The sequence below is a fragment of the Alexandromys fortis genome, unplaced genomic scaffold (genome assembly GCF_014885135.2).
Source record: "Alexandromys fortis isolate MF-2015 unplaced genomic scaffold, M_Fortis_MF-2015_v1.1 scaffold_167, whole genome shotgun sequence".
Taxonomy (NCBI): Eukaryota; Metazoa; Chordata; class Mammalia; order Rodentia; family Cricetidae; genus Alexandromys; species Alexandromys fortis.
In genome coordinates, this window is record NW_026068050.1 from 865,521 (window position 1) to 885,729 (window position 20,209).

General features: G+C 41.8%; 1 protein-coding gene across 8 annotated transcripts in view; it reads left to right on the forward strand.

Moving 5' to 3' along the window:
* Peak1 (pseudopodium enriched atypical kinase 1) overlaps positions 1 to 20,209 on the forward strand; it is a 209,258-nt gene that overhangs the window by 179,194 nt on the left and 9,855 nt on the right. For 7 of the 8 annotated variants that reach the window (XM_050119451.1, XM_050119448.1, XM_050119452.1 and 4 more), the window contains one exon: positions 5,217 to 5,959. In XM_050119451.1, the coding sequence (XP_049975408.1) occupies positions 5,217 to 5,959 (743 nt within the window). Of the gene's footprint in view, positions 1 to 5,216; positions 5,960 to 9,585; positions 9,684 to 20,209 lie in introns of those variants that run through there. The other variant, XM_050119455.1, reaches the window with a different exon arrangement.

Below are 20,209 nucleotides of genomic sequence, written 5' to 3' on the forward strand. Positions count from 1 at the left end.
CAACCTCTCCAGCAAAGGCTATCATTGGTGTTTTTGATTTTAGCCATTCTGACAGGTGTAAGATGGTATCTTAAAGTTGTCTTGATTTGCATTTCCCTGATTGCTAAGGAAGTTGAGCATGACCTTAAGTGTCTTTTGGCCATTCGAACTTCTTCTGTTGAGAATTCTCTGTTCAGCTCAGTGCCCCATTTTATAATTGGGTTGATTAGCCTTTTACGGTCTAGTTTCTTGAGTTCTTTATATATTTTGGAGATCAGACCTTTGTCAGTTGCGGGGTTGGTGAAGATCTTCTCCCAGTCAGTGGGTTGCCTTTTTGTCTTAGTGACAGTATCCTTTGCTTTACAGAAGCTTCTCAGTCTCAGGAGGTCCCATTTATTCAATGATGCCCTTAATGTCTGAGCAGCAGAGTATCTTAGCATCTATGAGACCCTGGGTTTGTGTTCCAACACTAGAGAGAGGTACAAATAACCCAATATGGGAGAAGTGGGAAGCTTCTTTCAATTTTGTGGCCATACCACATCTTATTTGCCCATTCAGTAGGTGGTAGACATTTGCGTTGTTTCCACTTTGGGGCTGTCAGGGATAATACAGCATAAGCACATGTTCTGGTCTCTGTGTTGACATGTTTATTTTCAGTGGCTATCTCTGTAGGAGCTCATGTGCTGGCATGTGAAGACTCTGTTTTACTCTTTGAGAAACTCCCAGGCTGTTCTCCAAAGTAGCTATTCTCTCTTAGATGCCTACCAGCAACGTATGATCATCCAAATTTCTCCACATCCCACCACGGCTTACCTGTGAATTTTATTACTGTCGTTTTTATTATAACAATCCTAGTAGTTGTGAAGTATTAGGGTTTTATTATATAATTATCTAATGAGTATTGATGTTAGACATTTTTCATGTGTGTATTGGGCATTTGTATATCATCTTTGTATAAATTTGTGAATCCCTTGCCCATTTTTCAATATTCTTAAAAGAGTTTTTTATATATTCTAGATGCAGGTTTCTTCCCAGATATGTAGTTTGGACACATGTTCCCCTACTCTGTATTTCTCTCCTCCCTCCCTTCTTCCTTCTGATCTCCTTCTGATCTCTCTCTTTCTTCTGCCCTTTCTCCCTCCTCTTCCTTGGGTGTCTATCCAAGGTCTTGCTATGTAACAATCTATCCTCAGCCTCCAGAGTACCAGGTTTACAGGCATGTGTCACCATGCTTGGCTTTTTCTTTTTACTTTCTCGAAGATGTACTTTGAAGCAAATAAGTTTTTTTTTTTAAATTTTCTCTTTTACCACACTGTTTTTGTTATCTTGTTTTATATTAGGTGTTAGAACTAACCATTGCCCAAGAACACAACCATTTATTTCTATTGTCAAATTTGTCATATTTCTGGAATAAGGATATAGCTCAGGGTTAGAGCATGCTTGAGACCCCACGTTTGATTCCCAGCAAAGAATAATATAGAGTTTTATAGTTTTAACTCTTACATTTAGATCTTTTTATACATTTTAGTTTATCTTTGTTTATAGTGTGAAACAGGGGTCCAACCTTAATTTTTGCATATGTGTATTCACTTGTCACAACCCTGTTTGTATTTTCCTCCATTGAATTGTTTGGACAACCTTTGTTGGTATTAATTGACCCATTAATATAAAGGTTTCTTTCTGGCCCCTCAAACCAATTCCATTTTTCTATATCTTTGCTCTTATACTAGGTACTACACTGTCTTGATTACTATAATTTTGTAATGAGCTAAGACTATTTTTGACTACTCCTAAGCCACTTATGTTTTCATCTGAATTTTGGGGTCCCCACATCAATTCTGCAAGAAATCCAACTGAGATTTTCATAGGGATTGCATTCAATCTGTAGGTCAATTTGGGAAGTATTTCCATCTTAGAAATATTAAAGTCTCTGATCCATGAGCTTAAATAGGCTGCATAAAATTAGTCATTTTAATAATGTGACTGATTTTTAATAACATAACTAATTTCCATTTATGCTGGTACTTTTTAATTTCTTTCAGTGCTGTTTTATAGTTTTCAGCATACAACTCTTGCTTAATTAAATTTCTCCCTTAATACTTTAGTCTCTTTGTTGCAAATAGGGTTATTTTCTTAATATCAATTTTAGAGTAGTCATTGCAATTGATTTTTGTACAGTAATCTTGTATCTTGTAGACTCACTAAACTGATGTATTCTTTTCTTTTGTTTGTTTACAGCAAGTTCTCATGTAGTTCACACTGGCCTCAAACTTACTGGGTAGCTGAGGATGGCTTTGACTTCTTGTGCCCCCTGACTTCATGTCTCAAGTACTGAAATTACAAGTATATCCCACGACATTCAGTTCTGTGACGTGCTAGGAATTGAACCGAAGGCACCTTGCATGCTAGGCAAGCACTGTACCATCTGAGCCCTGGCATATTACTTCTGGTAGATATTCATGTGATTCCTTGGGCTTCTCAAAATACAAGATTATATCATCTATACATAGAATAGTTTTATTTCTTTCCAATCAGGATGCTTTTATTTGTTACTGTTTCTAGATTTCCATGGGTGGTGCTCAAGTAGAAGACAGAATAAAGATGGTGATGATAGAAGCCTTGTATTCCTGACGTTAGGAGGGGAGCATCTAGTCTCTTATCATCAAGTATGATGTTAGCTCTTGGTTTGAAAGAAGCTGTCAGGCTGAGAATGTTCCCTTCTGTCCCAAATTTGTTGGATGTTGTCATGGAAAGGCATTAGATTTTACCAGATACATTTTCTACAAATTTGAGAAGATCATGTGAGATTGTTTTTTCTTTTGTATTTTGTTAGCATAATATACAGATTAATTTTCAGATGTTAAAAACCAACCTTGCATTCTTGAATAAACTCAAAATTCTATGCCATTATAATGTTTATAATGTTTAAAGTGTAGTGTTGCCAGGTTCTATTGCTAATGCCTTACTATTTTCACCTTATTCATAAGTAATAGTAATCTTTAGTTTTCTTGGATGTCTTTGATTTGGTTGTGTAGGTAACATTGCTTCTACAAAATTCAAGGTAGAAAGTGTTCCCTCTTCCCTGCTACTTTTTGGAAGAGATTGGTAGTAATACTTTGGTTTAATTAATATTAAGCATTTGGTAGAATTCATTAGTGAATCCATTTAGCCCTGAGTTTTTCTTCAGGAGAATTTAATTAGTTATTTAGCTAGCTAGCTAGCAGTTAGTTAGTTGTATGCTAATAACGGTCATAAGTAAGGGCTTGTACATTTCAGGCAAGCACTGCACTAAGCCAAATCCCAGCTGGAGAGTCTTAAAAACCTTTGCTCCCTAGAGCTATATAGTCTTTGTTTATTCTTCACTGCCCTTCTTCCTTTTCCTCCCTTTCCCCTCTTTCTCTACCTCCCTATCTGAATCCCACTCTTGCGTACATTCTCTCTGTATATTTTTGTTTGTGTTTAATGCAACTTTCTTCCTTATAAAAATACTGCTGTGTGCTGTTAGTGGAGAAAGGAGATCCTTCGGTTTGCTGTATATACGTGGTAGTTCGTAGTATATTTAAACTCCTAGGTATTCTTGATCAAGGTACTATATGTAAGACATAGAATATAATTGTAATCACAGTTTATATTGAGTCTTGTCCTTGGTATTTCTTCAAGCATGTGGTTTTAACAAAACAAACCACCACTTATTAGCATCTCAGAAGCATCTGTATTTGTGACTTTCCTCATTACTATGACAAAAGCAGATCATGGAGGGAGGGTTTGTTCTGGCTCACAGCTTAAGGGACAGTCTGTCATAGGGGTGGGGGTCATGGCAGTAGAAATCCGAGGCAGCTTTGCATCTGATGTCAGGAAGCAGAGATGAATGCTGGTGTTTAGCTCACTCTTATTTTATTCAGTTCGGAATCACAGCCCAAAGTCTGGTGCTGCCCACATTTGGAGTGGCTCCTCCCACTCCAATTAGCCTATCACAGAAATCTACAGACATATTCAGAGGTCTCCTAGGTGATTCTAGATCAGACTGGGTGGATAGTATTAGCTTCACACAATTCGTTTACCTATACTCTCTATCATTATAAGTAGCAAAATGTCTTGATTTCCTAAGACTACTGTAATAACGTGCCTTAAATGGGTTGCTTAATACAACAGAAACTAATTATTTGAAAGTTGTGGAATCTAGTTACTCAAACTGAAACTTCTGACCACAGAACCATGCTTCTTCTGAGACACTAGGTAGAATCTGTTCTTGCTTCTGCCTAATGTTTAACGATGGCCATCCATCTTTGGCATTCCTGGTTTATAGTTAAATCATTTCTGTCTCTGCCCCTGTAACCACATAGTATCCCCCTTATTTGTCTTCATATTGTATTTTCTTCTTATTAGAATACCGACCATATTTGATTAGGGTCCTCCTTAACCTCAACCATTGGAAATGGGAAGACCATTTCCAAATGAGGACCTATTCAAAGATACCAAGGGTTAGGACTGCAGCATAATGCAGCCCAAAACCAGGCATTGTGCTCTCCCTCTTTCTCTTGAGTAAAGGCCTCATTTTTTGAATAACATGACTAATTTTTGTAACTTTTGTAGAAATTTCATTATATATTTCTGTTTTTAGAAAAATAGTGTCTTCTTTCCATTATGTAAGAAACAAAGTATTACTGAACCCTCATATGCTTTGCCCTCTAAACATAAACATTGGATACATTATATGTACATATATGTAATGGCAGGTGTTATATAAAATGTAAAACCAGAATGCTCTTACAAGAAACAGAACAATATTTTGTCAGGCTCTGTACAGTGGTCCCAATTGCTAGTTTCGATTCAATAATGCTCCCAAGTATTTCCTTTGATCCACAAATGCTATCATCTCTACTGTCACAATTCAGATGTTTCTAGTGTCTGTCCTTTCTTGGTGCTGTGGCATCGTGAGTGTTAGCATCACTGGGAACAGGACTGGAAAATCTGCAGTCCTTTGTGAAAACAAAGCCCACCACCTAAACTAGTGTCACGTTCCTCTGGCAGAGAAATGCTGAGACAGAATTCATATTTGTTGCTCCAGTCAAGCTTTGGAATCTTATTCATTCAGTGTTCATTCCTTGGCTGCACGTTTTCAGGGAAAGCATAAGATTCCCCATGCCTACTTCACTCATTTCTACTTGCTTCAATTATGAAATGAGATTGAAATTTTTGATTAATTCTCTTTTCTTCTTTCTTTAAAAATAACACAGGGCAGTCTAGAGCAGCTATGATACCTCCCAAGCATCCACGGCATCCCAAGGGAGCTTCGGACGATGCCATTGCCTTTGGAGAGAAGACAGACCAGGAAGTATTGAATGCTTCTCAACCCACGCCACCCCCACTGCCAAAGAAAATGATACGAGCCAATACAGAGCCGATTTCCAAAGACCTTCAGAAGACCATGGAAAGTAGCCTTTGTGTCATGGCTAATCCCACCTACGATATTGACCCCAACTGGGATGCCAGCAGTGCTGGGTCGTCTATTAGCTGTGAACTCAAAGGACTGGACATTGAGTCTTACGACTCCTTGGAGAGACCTTTGCACAAAGAGAGACCTGTTCCTTCAGCAGCAAACAGTATCTCCAGCTTAGCCACTCTCAGTATTAAGGACAGATTTTCCAACAGTATGGAGTCCCTCTCCAGCCGACGTGGTCTCTCCTGTAGACAGGGTCGAAGCATCCAGAAGCCACAGAGACAAGCACTTTATCGAGGACTTGAAAATCGGGAGGAAGTGGTGGGTAAAATCCGAAGCCTTCATACAGATGCCTTGAAGAAATTGGCTGTTAAATGCGAAGACCTCTTCATGGCTGGGCAGAAAGACCAACTCCGCTTTGGAGTGGACAGCTGGTCAGATTTCAGGCTAACCAGCGACAAACCGTGCTGCGAAGCTGGAGATGCGGTCTACTACACTGCCTCATATGCAAAAGATCCACTCAATAACTATGCCGTCAAGGTAAGAAAATATCGAAAGTCTCACCTTAAACTTCTTTTCTTCTTTTTCGAGACAGGGTATCTCTGTGTAGCTCTGTGCTGTCCTGGAACGCTGTAGACCAGGCTGGCCTCAAGCTCACAGAGATCCCCTGCCTCTGCATCCCAAACTGGGATGCACCACCAATGCCCAGGTTTTTTTTTTTTTTCAAACATTCTTTTGTTGTTGGTGGTTGTTGTTGTTGTTTTTTGTTTTTTTTTTTGTTTGTTTGTTTTTGAGGCAGGGTCTTACTGTGTAGCCTTGGCTGGCCTTGAACTATATAGACCAGGCTGGCCTCAAACTCATAGAGATCTCCTGGCTCTTTCTTTGTGAGTGCTGGCACTAAAGGTGCACCTGCATGCCTAGCCTTACCTTACTCTTAGCCAGCACCTTGTTACTGAGGTGGCTCCGTTCTTTCTTCCCACTTTACTAGCAGATATACTCTAATAAGCAGGTTTTTTATGAAAAGGAAAAATAAACATTAAAGAAAATAGGAGAAGCAAACATTCTGCAGGAGTCTGGAAGTACTGTGACCAGATACCTGATAAGAAGCCTCAGGAATGGATGATTGATTTTGGCCACAGTAGGAGGGGATGCAGTCCTTCGTGGTGGGGAAGGCACAGCAGGTACGTGGGGAGAAGGAAATGCTGATTCTCGGTTAACTTTCCCTCTTTTCTTCAGTCTGGGACCCTAGCCCATAGGACTGTGCTGCCCACATTCAGGGTGGGTCTTTCCTATTCTTTCCAGCCTTTCTGCAAACACCCTCATAAACACCACCTCATAGTCACACCCAGAGGTGTGTTTCCATGATACTCATAAAGCCCTTCACATTGAGAATGAACATTAACTATCACAGACCTCAGACTTCTCTTAAAAGAAGTAGCTGCTGAGCCTTGGCAGTTTGCATTGGTCACCTGTAAAAACGAGACTGTTGTGCCTTCCATTCCATGCTTCCGTGTCTCTACCATGTAAGAGATCCTTGTCTGTCCCTCCTCCATGACTTCTCTGCTCCCTGGGGAACACTTCTAATGACAAAGGTAACTAATACTTGCTCATAAGGTCAAGATCTTTTTCTCCAGTTGACACACGAGGAAGGTTTTGCTCAGTGAGGTCACTTAGCTACAAGTAGAACTAGAATTTAAGTTCAATGACTCATTGAACAAAGGCACTTGCCAACAGGCCTGATGACTGAGTTTGATGAGTTCAGTCCCTGGGGCGCAGCTAGTGGAAGGAGAATATGGACTCATGCACTTTGACACACACACACACACCCCAATAAATGTAATTTTTAAAAGCCTCAGGTATTTCTGATTTAAAATGCAAGTCCACTGTTCCAAACGGCGCACTATTTTGAGAGACACAGACCACTTGACATGAAGGATTCCTGTCTGGTTATACTCACTGTAATAGTCAGACACAAATATCATGAGTGTAACAAGTGTGGTGTGGACTAACATCTCTAACGATTTGCCTTCTGTTCCTGACTTCACCATTTTGTAGTTTCGTCAGCAATAACACCTATCTCTGGGGCTATCGTGTGGCTAAGTGAACTGTCTTTGACGGCTTCCCTACTTGAAGAGAGTTAAAAATCTTTGGGTCTCAAAGATGCTTTTTCCTCTCGTCTCAGATGTTTAAGATGATACACCACGTACCTTCTGGGACTAAGGTGACAACTAAGTGAGACAATCCAGGTGAAAGTGTTTGAAAGCACCAAGCTCAGTATAATGTTCTCCATTCCCATAGCCTCCTTTTACTGATTCCATCCACTGGTTCAAAACCAATTAACATATCTAAATGACTTTTACACGTTAATTTGGCTTAGAAGGACCAGATGGTGTCTTAGTAAATTAATGGATAAGATAAACAATTGCCTTACCTGCCTATCAAGACCTATATGTTGGATCAGCTCTTTAGCTGGTGGCTTCTCTGCAATTGCAACACCTCCACTGCTGACTGTCTTGACCCTCTGCTGCAGCCCACACTTTTAAAATTAAGCCAAGGGACAAACTGCAGAGAGAAGATATGGACTCAAGTTAATATATTACTATTGAGGATAAAAAGGCATTTTGAGATTCTGTGTAGCTCTTAAGAGCTATTACATCAATTGGGGTTATAGTACCTTATCTATCTTGGGTCTTTATTGCTACAGATCACCAATGCAGAATGAGTACCTATTTCAGAAAGGAGCATAAAAGAATCTGTTCTTTCAAAACAATTGAGAAGTGGGGCTTGACTAACTTTATGTATTATTGCCACGCAATCTTGTCTCTTTCCTAAATCAATGGTGTAGTATTGATTTCTTTGCTTGTAATAATACAAAAGCAATCTCAAAAGAACAGGTGGCGAGTGATTATATACTGGGAGTTGTTGGCAGGTTTGGAACAGGGTGCTTTATACTAAATGCTGAATATAAATGTCTCTTTGAAGGCTTTCTGGGCATTTCCAGAAGTATCTAATTGATTATACAACCCTAAAGGAATAAATTCTAAGAAATCTGAGAACCCTGCATTTGTAGAAATGAGCTAAAGAAAACAACGGTTGGCCCAAACAATTCTTTTTAGTGTTTGTCTCCTTAACATATCCCTTTACCATGTTGGTGGAATTTAGAATAGCCTAATAGATAGGACTTGTCTCTTAAAATATTGCAAAAGGAAGACAATTTGAAAGGTAAAGGGCCATACCTACATATTCATTGTAGTGGTAAACTATTAAAATATCTACTTTGTGTCGGCTTTTTCAGGCTGCCATAACAAAGTATCATAGATTGTGTGTCTTAAATGATAGGATTTGTGTGTATGTGCATGTGTTGTTGGGAATTGCACTTAGGGTCTTGTGTGTGCTAGGCAAGCACCCTACTACCAAGCTAAATCCCTAGCCCAACAATAGAAATTGATTTTCTCATGTTTCTGGAAGCTGAACAGTCCAAAGTTAGAGTTCTAACTTGGTTATTTTCCGATAAGGGCTGTCCCTTCTGAGTCCTCCCGCCATGATGAGAGTCACTAAGAGAGAACAGACATTCTGGCCTTTTCTTAGAAGGACACTATTGTAGCCAGGTCCCAACTGTATAACGTTAAGTTATAACTGTATAACTTAATCAAATATGGTCTCATTGTGCTTTAAAGCTTCAGCCTGTAAATGTGAAGACGACACAACTTAGTTCCTAGGAGTCCATCCTCCTACCCTCACTTCAACTCATCTTTGTCGCAGGCAGATGCATCCCAGTCCCCTTAAAGGTCTGACTCCCAAGAATCAACTCTAAAGTCCTCATTTAAAGTCTCATCTGCATGTTATCTAAATGAGATATGGATGAGACTTAAGGTGAAATTCATCTTAATGCAACATCGTTGTCCGTGAACCTTGTAAGACCAGACAGCTTACTCGCTTTCCAAGTATAGTTGTGTACAGGCATAGGATAGACATTCCATCCTAAAATACGGGAAATCAGAGGCAGAAAGAAAGGAGGAAAGATGGGTACAAAAGTCCAATTTTAGCTAGTCTTAAATGCCCTTAACTCGTATTTCTCTAAAAGATGCCCTCATTTGATCCTCTGTCACTCGTATGGCCCCACAGAAGGCTCTCCCACCCTCAGGCACTGTTCGTTGTCCCCCTAGCTCTCCAAATCTAGGGAAGAGGATCATCACCGGACATCCAGAAGGAAACAGCCCTACCCACTGGACCCTTCATAAGAAGAACAACATTGATACCTTTTTCTGAAAGTTTTTCTAAAGACTTCATATGTATAAGTGGTATGTGCGTGTGCTTATGTGAGTTTATGCGCATTCCATGTGTGTGAGTGCCTGTAGACGCCAGCAGAAGGCATTGGGTTCCCTGGAACTGGAGAGGTACGGATGGTTGTGAGCTGGTTAATATGAGTGCTGGGAACCAGAGCCAAGTCCTCTTAATCTCTGAGCCCTCTCTCCAGCAATAGTCTGAACCTCTCTATCACCCCATGGCCTTCTTCCTTTTCATTGAACATAATGTACACAGACAGCCGAAGAGCTCTGTGGCCCAGGCCTGTAGACTTCGAGCTGTCTGGTAGTCTTTTTGTACCATTCTTCTTTCTCCATCCCCTCTGGACAAAAACTGCACCCAAACTGGCAGTCTCTGCTAATGTACTATCTCGTCCCTCTTCCTGACTTCTGCTGAGAAGTCTGGGAACTATACCCATGACCTCTTTTTCTAATAACTGTTTAGCCCACACCCTTAGTGTCCTGTAAAGAACAAGCTTTCAAGCCTGGTGTGGTGGTACACACCCCTAATCCTAGCACACAGGTGGCAGAGGCAGGAGAATCAGTTCAGGCCATCCTCAGCTATGTAGAGTCTGAGGCCATCCCAAGTACATGAGATTTGTCTCAAAGCAAAACAAAAGATTAAACACTCGTGTCTTTTACATGAATAGACCAAGCAGTCTTCATCTTCTTTCCCCTTTCCTCTTGTCCTTTATGCAGTCAGGAGAAACAGAGGTACTCCTTCAGTGCCTGGCTTGACCGTCTCAACTAAAATCCAGCTTTATCTCTCGTGTTCTTTCCTCAGCACTAGCAGACAGTGCAGTCCGATTCTCTGCCACTGTGTGACGTGTGTCACCTTTCCAGTAGTTTCTAAGATGGAGTTCATTTCATCAGCGACCTCACTGCCCTCTCCATTAGCATCTATCTCTGCTGTAGCTGTCAGTCCAGACTTACCCAGGCTTTTTCTAACATCATCTCTAAATGCTTTCAGCATCTGCCTAGTCCTAAGGCCGCTTCTAAAACATTCATAGCTGTTGTTGGGGTGGCACCCCCACAGTTTTTGTTTACGTAAGTTTATAGAAAAGCTGTCATAGTCTGTATAGCCTAAGAGAAATTAATTTTCTGAATTCTGGAGTCTAGAAAACCTAAGGGCCAGGTTGTGGCTGACTTGGCTCCTGGCGAAGGCTTTCACTGGCTCTGTAAGCAGCCACCTTTTCCGTGTATCCTGACGTCACAGAGAAAGCAGGGAAGCCTTCAGGGGTCTCTTTACTGCAAGTACATTAATGACATCGTATTAGGCCCCTACTCATAACTTGTTTAAACTTAATTACCTTCTTATTGCCCTTATCTCCACCTGCAGCTGTATTGGTGATTAGGGCTTCAACACAGGAATTCTGGGAGACAGCTCAATCCATAGCAGGTGTCAGTGTTGGCCTTTGTTGTAAAACAAGTGGTTTTAACTTGGGACTTTTGCTGAAGCTGAAAGTTTTCCTCTCTCATTTCTTCTAATTTGTCTTCATCTTGAATAGTTTTATTTGTATTGTTCTTAAACTAAAAGGCAGTGTAATATAGAATAAAGAGCTTTGGAGTCAACTGGGCCTACATTCTAAAATGTACCTCTATTGTTAAACAGGTCAAGGAACTTTTTTGGTTTTTACATCTGTGGAAGCTGGCTGCCATGCCTACTCAGAAAATTGTTATAATGTGCATGGCTATGTAGCAAGACCACTTTTATAAACTATAGAGTACATTTAAATACAATGAGACAATTCATTGTTGTTAGTACTGGGAAAATAGTCCACATTCTCTAGGTTATTCATTATTATTCTTTAATATTGGACATTCTCCTACACATATTTAGATAGGGTCTATACTTAGATATTTTCTTTCTCGTTACTTCAAAGATATAAGCATCTTTTTTTCCTCTTAAGATTGTAGAAGAATGCTACAAAATGAAGCAACCTCAAGAATTTCAGTGATGCCAAAATTAGAAACAAATTAAGCTCCTGATATTAAGAAATAGTTTAATAAATTACGGCACATTGTCCCAATTAAATGTTTGTAACCATTAAAAGTGGTGACTATAAAGACTATAGAAGGTGAAAAATGTTTATTGCAAAGAGCCATAGAGTATCAAATAGTATGAGCACAACTTTGTTTAGAATGACCTATAGAATAGCAGTATGCAATTAAATCCTGTGTGAGAGTGATGGTCATTATAGCTGACTGGGTTTTGTTAAAAGATTATATCTTGATCTACTCAGTGGCAGGACAGACTAGAGCATTTGAGGTTGTAGATCATCACACTGGGTTTCCTAAAGGCACAGGTTCCCTTAGGTGTCCTTGCTTTCTCTTCTCTGTAGTCCTGTCCTCAAACATAAATCATAAGTAGCTCCTACCTCGTGTTCCTCAACTTTCACACATACTGGGTTTTTTGTCTGCATTCCCTTTTCCTGGAGACAGTGTGACTCTGTGAGGAATTTCAGCCTTCTGATCTACAGATGACCTGTTCCATAACTACCCGAGGGATCCTCACTAACAACCATTTCCTTGGTCCTTTTCCTTACCTACAGAACTGGAATTTCCAGCAATGAGAGCTGCTCTCTCCCCGGCCTCCTTTCCTTCTCTTTCCGCAGCTCTAACCATTTTCAGCCTTTAATCCCAGCACTCAGGAGGCAGAAAAAGGTAGATCTGTGAGTTTGAGGATACCCTGGTCTACAGAGCAAATTCCAGGACAGGCTCCAAAGTTACAGAGAAACCCTGTCTTGAAAAACAAACAAACAAAAAAAGTTGGGGTTTTTAGGGGGGCTAGAGAGATGGCTCAAAGGTTAAGAGCACTGGCTGCTTGTCCAGAGGTCCAAAGTTCAATCCCCAGCAACCACATGGTGGCTCACAATCATCTACAATGAGATCTGGTGCCCTATTCTGGCCTGCAGGCATACGTGCAGGCAAAACACCATATACATAATAAGTAAATAAATCTTTTTTAAAAAAAAAAGAAAGAAAGAAAGAAACTGTAGGACTTGATATCTGTGTGGTATTATCATGCTAAGGTGTACAAATAAGCAGTGATTCTGTTACACAGTATAGAAACACTCATGAGTCTCTTACCCACCATTGCTTTTGACATCTACTGCAAGTACCGTGGCCTTTTAATTCTTATATGCTTAGAACCTGGTACAATATATAATAATGGACATTTGATAAAATAGTTCATGACCTTTCAAAAAACAGCATTGAACATTGTGATATTCTGTAGATTTACAGCAATACATATGCGGCAGACAAAAGCCTTGCCCTCCCAGAGCTTATAATACAGTGGGGAAGACAAAACATAAATAACACTTAAATAAGACAGATTATAATGAAGGTTCAAACAAAGGGGTTGATTCAAAATGAATGGTTTTAGAAGAAAATCATAGTGGAAGAGACCCAAAAGGCTCAAAGCAGGGAATCACGATTGTGTTTTCGCAACAGTCCAGGTAACTGTGAGTCCGTTGCTGCAGTAGGACAGAGAAAAAGAAGGGACATGGTTAAGAGTTGACAAAGGGTGCCCATGTATAGTTAGTGCTACATGTAAGATGGAGGCAGCAGTCATAAATTTCTAGGCAGGACAACCCCAAAAGGATGGCGGTGCCACTAAATGAAATATGAATCAAAGCTGAGGTGTCAGTGAAGCATGCAAATGACGGCCAGCTAAACACAGGAGCTCTCGGAAGTGTGAGGCCTAGGAAAGACGGTTTGCTCATCCCCCAGAATCTTGATTTAGTCAGACTAGCTGGGGTGTAGGAGACTGTTGGGGGGAGAGAGCGATGTGAGGAAAGGCAGACACACAGAAGTGGCTGAAAACACGAGCCATTGGAGCAGTAGTCACTTACAGGCCGAGAGCTCAGGCATTTCAAGACAAGTGTTCACAGTCTTGGGTGAGCCTCAAGAAAATGCAGTGACCTTGTGGGTGGGGAAGAGATGCCCCCGCTTTCTCCTTGCCCCTTGCTTCCTGTGGCATTCAGGGGAGCTGGCACTGCAACTCACCAGCTGACCCTGCCCCTCACCAGATACAGGACCAGGGAGAGTGGGCCCCGCACCTCGCCTGGGCAGCACAGTAGAGTTGACTCTGTTGATGGAGGCATAGGGAAGCTGGCAATGAGAACATAAGTGTGAGAGGCTGAGCCATGCCCCTCACCAACCATATATGGTGCTGTGGGCAAGAGAGAGAAGCACATCCCCATGCCCCTTGATGCCTGTGATAGGTGAGAGAATGATCCCTGAGGTCACCAGAGCAAAAGAGCTGGCCCTGGCTCTCACCAGCTAGGCAAGTGGCCCCTACACCCCAACCAGGCAACACCAGTAGAGCTGGCCCTCGGGGTGTAGGTGTGGGCAAGCTGACCCCAAGGATATAAGAGCAGGAAAATTGGCCCCACCCCTTGCTACTTACTAAATAGGGTGAGCTGGCCGGGACAGTACTGGAGAGCTCACTGAGGATGAGGGAGAGCTGGCGGACTGACCAGCAGCCACCCAGCCCAGAACTAGAGCTATGAGTTGACCCGTCCCATCATGCACCTTGTCTATGATTTGCTGGAACACATGAAGGGGCTGGTCCTGCAGACACAAAGTTACAGGTTCTCCATGACACAGGACAACAGGCTATCCAAGAGGAACCCCCGTGAAGACCACGTGTTGATGATGTAGCAAAAACCAGAGACTTCAAACCAGACTGAGTCAATGCATTTGAACACTTGCAAGTAACAATGTTGACTAAAGGACTGTGTGACTCACTGTGCCACACTTCAGCTTCCACAATGAGATTCTTATTTTCTTTCGAATTTTATCTTGTTTTATCCTGGGGGATGGGAGGGTGCAAGGGTAGAGAGGGCAGATGGGGAGGGACTAGGAGATGAGTGGGATCGAGGTGCATGATGTGAAATCCACAAAGAATCAATAAAAGTTCAACTGTAAAAAAGAAAAGAAAATGAGTAACAGCAAGCTAGCAGCGGGGTCAGAAATGGGGAGTGGTGAGTGTAAGTCAGCTTCTACCTAAGCATCTTAGTAAAGGGAAAGCAAAAGCAATTCCCACACAATCAGTTGCCTTCAGCTCCCATTTCTTCCTCATCTATGTTTTCTCTTATTCTCTCATCTTGACAGACTACCACCCAGCAGGCCAGACTGTCTGGGTGAGCTACACACTGGCTGGACTCCAGCCCCTCACTTCCCTGGTCTCTAAATAAAAGTAACCATAAAATTAAGCTTGAACTAAAACCTCCCTGATATCCAAGTAAAGAATCTCCATTGCCTTCTTTGTCTTTCAAAGAACCACAATAGCCACTAACCACATATCCTGGTAGACTAAAGTCAGTTTTCAAGGGCCTTTGTCATCTTTACTAAAGGAGACCAAGGCCAAAGAGGGTAGTCGGTTTCATGGTGGACTGAGTCCTGACTCCGAAGCAGACCTTCCCCATTATACTTGAGTCCATAAGCTAGCTCTCCATGTAATGCCTTTTGCCTAGAAGAGATGGAGTAGAGTGGTAGATTATTGCTTGGTCTCAATGAGATTTTTTTCTCATTTATCTCACAAGATAATCTTTGAACAAATGCTGCCATGAAAGACTGTTAAATTTGGATGAAGTTACCTTAAAGAAGATGCTCAGTTTTTTTACATCTATGAAAATGCAACTGACTCTCTGAATGGTTCCCACTGCAATTCAAAGACAATGGGTGTCCTCTCTTTAATAATGCAAGCCTTTGTTCTCAAGGCAAGGCAGTACAAAGCTTGGTAGACTTGGGGACTTTCCTGTTTCCCCAGCAGGCTTACTTGCTCTTCCTCCTACACCACAGCCTTGTTAAACGCTTGTAATAAAGTTGAGGTGAATTGTGGAGACCAGTGCTTTTTATTGCACTTTTTACTCAAATCCCAATTTGTCTTATTTGGGTAGATGCTGAGAAAGCAAGACACTAAATGAAAACGCATTAAGGGGAATAGCTGTTATGGGTAGGAATTTACAACAAGTTCATACTATCTACACGGGCAGTTAATTACTGGCTTAGTAGTAAGGAGAAACCTAGATGGAAATCCATCCCCACTTTTATAATTTGGCACAAATATGCCCAACACTGAAACATTACAGGAAGCAGGTGATCGGTGGCCAGCTACACATATGCAGCCATCCTAGGTCAGCATCCGCTTCATTTCATGGCTCGGCATGTGGAAGTGTCAGAGGGCCAGCTGGGAACTTGCTTAGAGAGAAGAGGTTTGGGCTCCTATGAACTTGGAGCCAAAATAAATTGCCTAATATAAGAAAAGTCAGAGCTTTGATATTAAAGAGGTGAGAGAGTATAGTGGGGATTACAAGTTGGGATTCACATTGGTTGAGTTCCTAATCTGGAGTCCTAAGTCACAAATCAGACGGTCAAGCCTTACAACAGTTACCTTCTCAAATATCTCCTCTCGGCTCCAAATGAGTTCCTTGGCCATGTAAACATTTTTGTAGTAATTTAAGAGTAAAATACCTGGCCGACGTGGTAAGTCTCACAGCAGATTTTACAGCGTGGAGTCCTAGTTCTTTGGACCCAGACAGGATTTCATATATTAAACATTTCATCTATTTTGGATGTTGTAACAGCATAGCCTCCAGGGGTCATGGGGTGGGGGGTTACCTCTGTAGCTGGAAGTAAAGGAAACTCCTCAGCAGGTGGAGGGATTAATGTCGAGCAGTAACTGACCTATATACTACAGTATCCAATACTGGGTGTCCGTCTAGAACTTGCTTCCCTTCTGCAGTTGTGCTTTGTGTGCTGCAGCAAAGTGGCACGGGTGGAACAATGTGTGTGATCGTCAGTGTTTCTCATTTCTGTCCCTCTACAGTTTATCCCCTACAATATCCATCTCACTTAAGGCCCACTGAGGCCCTGGAAAGCGCGTGGCGTGAGAAGGAAATGAGGTCCCTGCTGATAAAGTGGAAGTAGGCTGAAGGCTCACTGGGCCCATAACGGAAAAATAAAAGCTAATGTAGGCTATTTTGGGAAGAGTCCTGCATTTTGTAATTATTACTTTCTTTGGGAAAAAGAATAGAAAATTGAGTAGAATGATGAAGGAGCCTTGTCGTTTTGTGTAGTTTTGTTTCAGCACAAAGCCAGTGAGCCTCTGGGGCAGACTCACTCAGCAGACAGTGCTCTTTGATCAGCTGTACTCAGCTGTGTAGTTTGGCCATTCAAGAGTGTTGATTACTTGGGTTTGTCTGCTATTGCCCCTTCCCCATTCCTTTGCCAGCTTCCATCTGTTTCCTAAAAGCTATTCGTGTACTCTTAGCTGCTCTGAGCGAAGACGCCTTATAACCATACTGGATTCAACGTAGCTGTCTCTTGGTATTTTGTATGGGTAAATTGAACATGTGTTATGTGCCTTGTTCTCTGCTAGACCCTGAGATACAAGTGTCTGTTCTTAAAGGAGACCAAAAACTGAGCTAACTATAGTAAGAGAGATGTCCAGATGCAGGAGAGGTTTAGAGTGTTCAGAGCCTTCTCTCCATCAGAAGTAACACCTGAGAAGGCTTTGAAAGGAAAAGTAGGAATTCCTTTGCCACCTAAGGAATGAAAATAGGGCCTTGGACAGAAAGGGAATGGGAGACTGGCTACAGACAGAGCAGCGTGGGAAGAACAAGTTGGGAAAGAGATAGGAAATAGAGCTGTGAACGGCTGCTTAGATATCTAAATAGGTGGGTTTTAAAGATAGCTGGGCTCCCTGTGAGAGGAGTTTTTAAAGAAATCCATAGGAGAAGCAAGGAGCCCCACTGGAAAACCTTTGTGGAAGTCCAACAACAGAGATGAAGAAAGAATAACTTACAGGACATTTAGGAATAAAATCAATAGATGTTGTAAACAAGTTGGACATAGGGAGTAAAAGTGGAAGAGAAATCCGGAGTGGATTTGATGCAGGAAAATGGAGACCTGAGCCAGAGAGTGGAGCCATTCACTAGGAACGAAGACCAGGGTGTAAGGGTGGGAAGGGCTCAGGGTTGGTTGTGCCAGATAGTAGCAATTCAGAGGATAATACAAATTATTCAGCCAGTGCTGCCAGTGTAAGATTCTGAGAGATAACGTGGGTTACCAGGCAGATGTGAGATCAGTGCCAGGTGCAGGGTGGTTGCTAACACCAGCAGCTCAAACAAAGGGTCGAGATCATAGTCAGTGAGCAGCTCCATCATACTCCTGCCGCCCCACCCCCGACTGCTCTCCTCCCAGTTTTTAAACTGAGTGTCTGTCACCAAAAGGGCAGTAGGATATAGGTCTTCTTTACAGGCCCCAGACAGTGAGGGCATTCCGGAAGGGTCAGTCATGACAGACACATGCTGTCTCTCCCTTCCCGGCTGCTTATACTGTGCAGTCACAGCCCCCCACAGTCTACTTTATAAAAGTTAGCTGTCTAGGTTGACATTCTTATTACAAACATAAATGCTTTATAATGACAAATTTGCCTCAAAGGTATGCAGAGCAGTTGCCATGAGCAACACATAAAATGAGCCCCTCAGCTGAAATGAACGTTGGGAATCTTTTCAGATTGTGTGTGAGGAACCATTGTCCAGCTCAGGCTTCCTGCTGAGACCAGGCTGTGTACGTGTTGGGAGTTTGACCCGGATCTAAGAAAGCCTTGAGAGAGGATAATTTGACCCTGACTCTGGTTTTGTGTTTTGTTTTTTTCATTTTCCAGTAGAGAACTTGTCAGTGGTTTTAAAATATCCCCACCCCTGTATTTGGAAATTTTGTCAAATTGCTTCAGGATGCTGCAGTGACTGCTGTAGAATCATCAGATTCCTTGGCCCGCTTAGCTGATACCAACCAGATATTTCTCCTCCCCTGTGTGTTTTATTAGCGCAAACGTGTTCAAGCCCCAGTTTTTACACCAGTGCATTATTCGTGCTGAGGTCACCAGGGTCATCCTTTTTGATGTTCCCCTGGCCCTTCTGCAGAGTGTCTCAAGCAGGCAGCCCTGTGAGCTGATGAGCTGTGCCCAGAATGGGCTCCTGGCCTGCTTGTGTTCTTCTCATCGGGTGCTTCCCTTTGCATGAACTCAGCATCGAGTCAACAGCAGGCAGACAGACCACGCGAACCACCCTTCAGCAGCTGGATCTTGTTCTGTGGTGTGCAGAGGTGCCTAGATGTTGGTATTGCAGCGCCCTCTAGTGTCTCTGGTGTTCAGCTGTTCCGTTTTTCTTCTATTGCAGAAAATGTTGACAAACACATAATCTGCCAAAATTGGCAGCATTTTAAGTATGCTTTCCCATACCGTTGTCTCTTGTTTGGAATGTGAGCTTTTCCTGAAGATAGGATAGCATCCTCGCTCTGCTGTGTTTTTGTTTCACAGCGTGGGGGACGGGATTCGGATCCCTGTGGGAATAGTTCTTCTGAGTACTCTTTCTTGAGATGCCCCTATTCGGGACATCTACTCTTTACAAGGAAAGAATGTGAATTCTGCTCAAAAGAAATAAATGAAAACGAGAAACTGGAAAGTTTACTGAGTAAAGGAATTTAAAAACAAACAAATCAACCCCTGGCAGTAAGAACTCCATTTATTTATTCTAGAAAGAGGAGTTCTCCAAAATAACTTTTGAACTAGAAATTTATCATCTGAAGTCAGAGCATTTTGAGGTATTTTTTAATCTAAAGGAGTCAAGTTATTAATATTTGAAAAATGGCTACTATGTAGTACATAGAATGATATAATATTCCTGCCTAAATTAACATCGTTGCAGCTTCCATAATAAAGATTTATGAGCTACCTATCATGTGAAATCCTATTATGGAAATCTCCATAAGTCCATATTTGGGTTATAACTGGCTCCGTGGTTATAAACCAATTAAAAGTTCAGTACCTTTCTTCTCTTTTACGCTTCATTCTCTCGTTTATTATTTGCCCTTAAACTAGATTGACCCATTATTCCCCAGCCCTGTGTGTAAATGCACAGATAAGGAGTGCTGCCTGTTCAGGTTCTCCTGGGCAAACCATTTTCCTCCCAAACATCCAAAGTAGTGGAGCAATTTATCACCTCTTCTTTGTAAGTCACTCTGATCTTTATCTCAATGATCTCTGAAACTAAACATACATTCTAGTTGTAGAATCCACGCTCTTATCTACTTCCAAAACTTTGGAAGATTTCATAAAAATATGCCTGACTACCTCTCCGCATACATGCAGAGGAAATTAGACTGTCACAGTTGGGCTATCTCCTCTACTTCTGATGTTGAACCACCACACAATGAGGGTATCTTGGCGTAGAAAAAAGCAAAAGCTTGGTTAAACCATTTTCTTTTAGAAGTAGGTTGGCTTCCTCAGTCTAGAACATAATGCTGTCCTTGGCATAAATGCTGACTACTTTAGCTGGGTGTGGCTCTTAGCTATACGTGGGAACCTGAGGCAAGAGGATTACTTCCTGTTTGATACTAGCCGGGGCTCCATCGTGAGTTTCTGGCCAGACAGGACTCTTCATAGGAGACTCTCTTAACAAAACAAAAACAA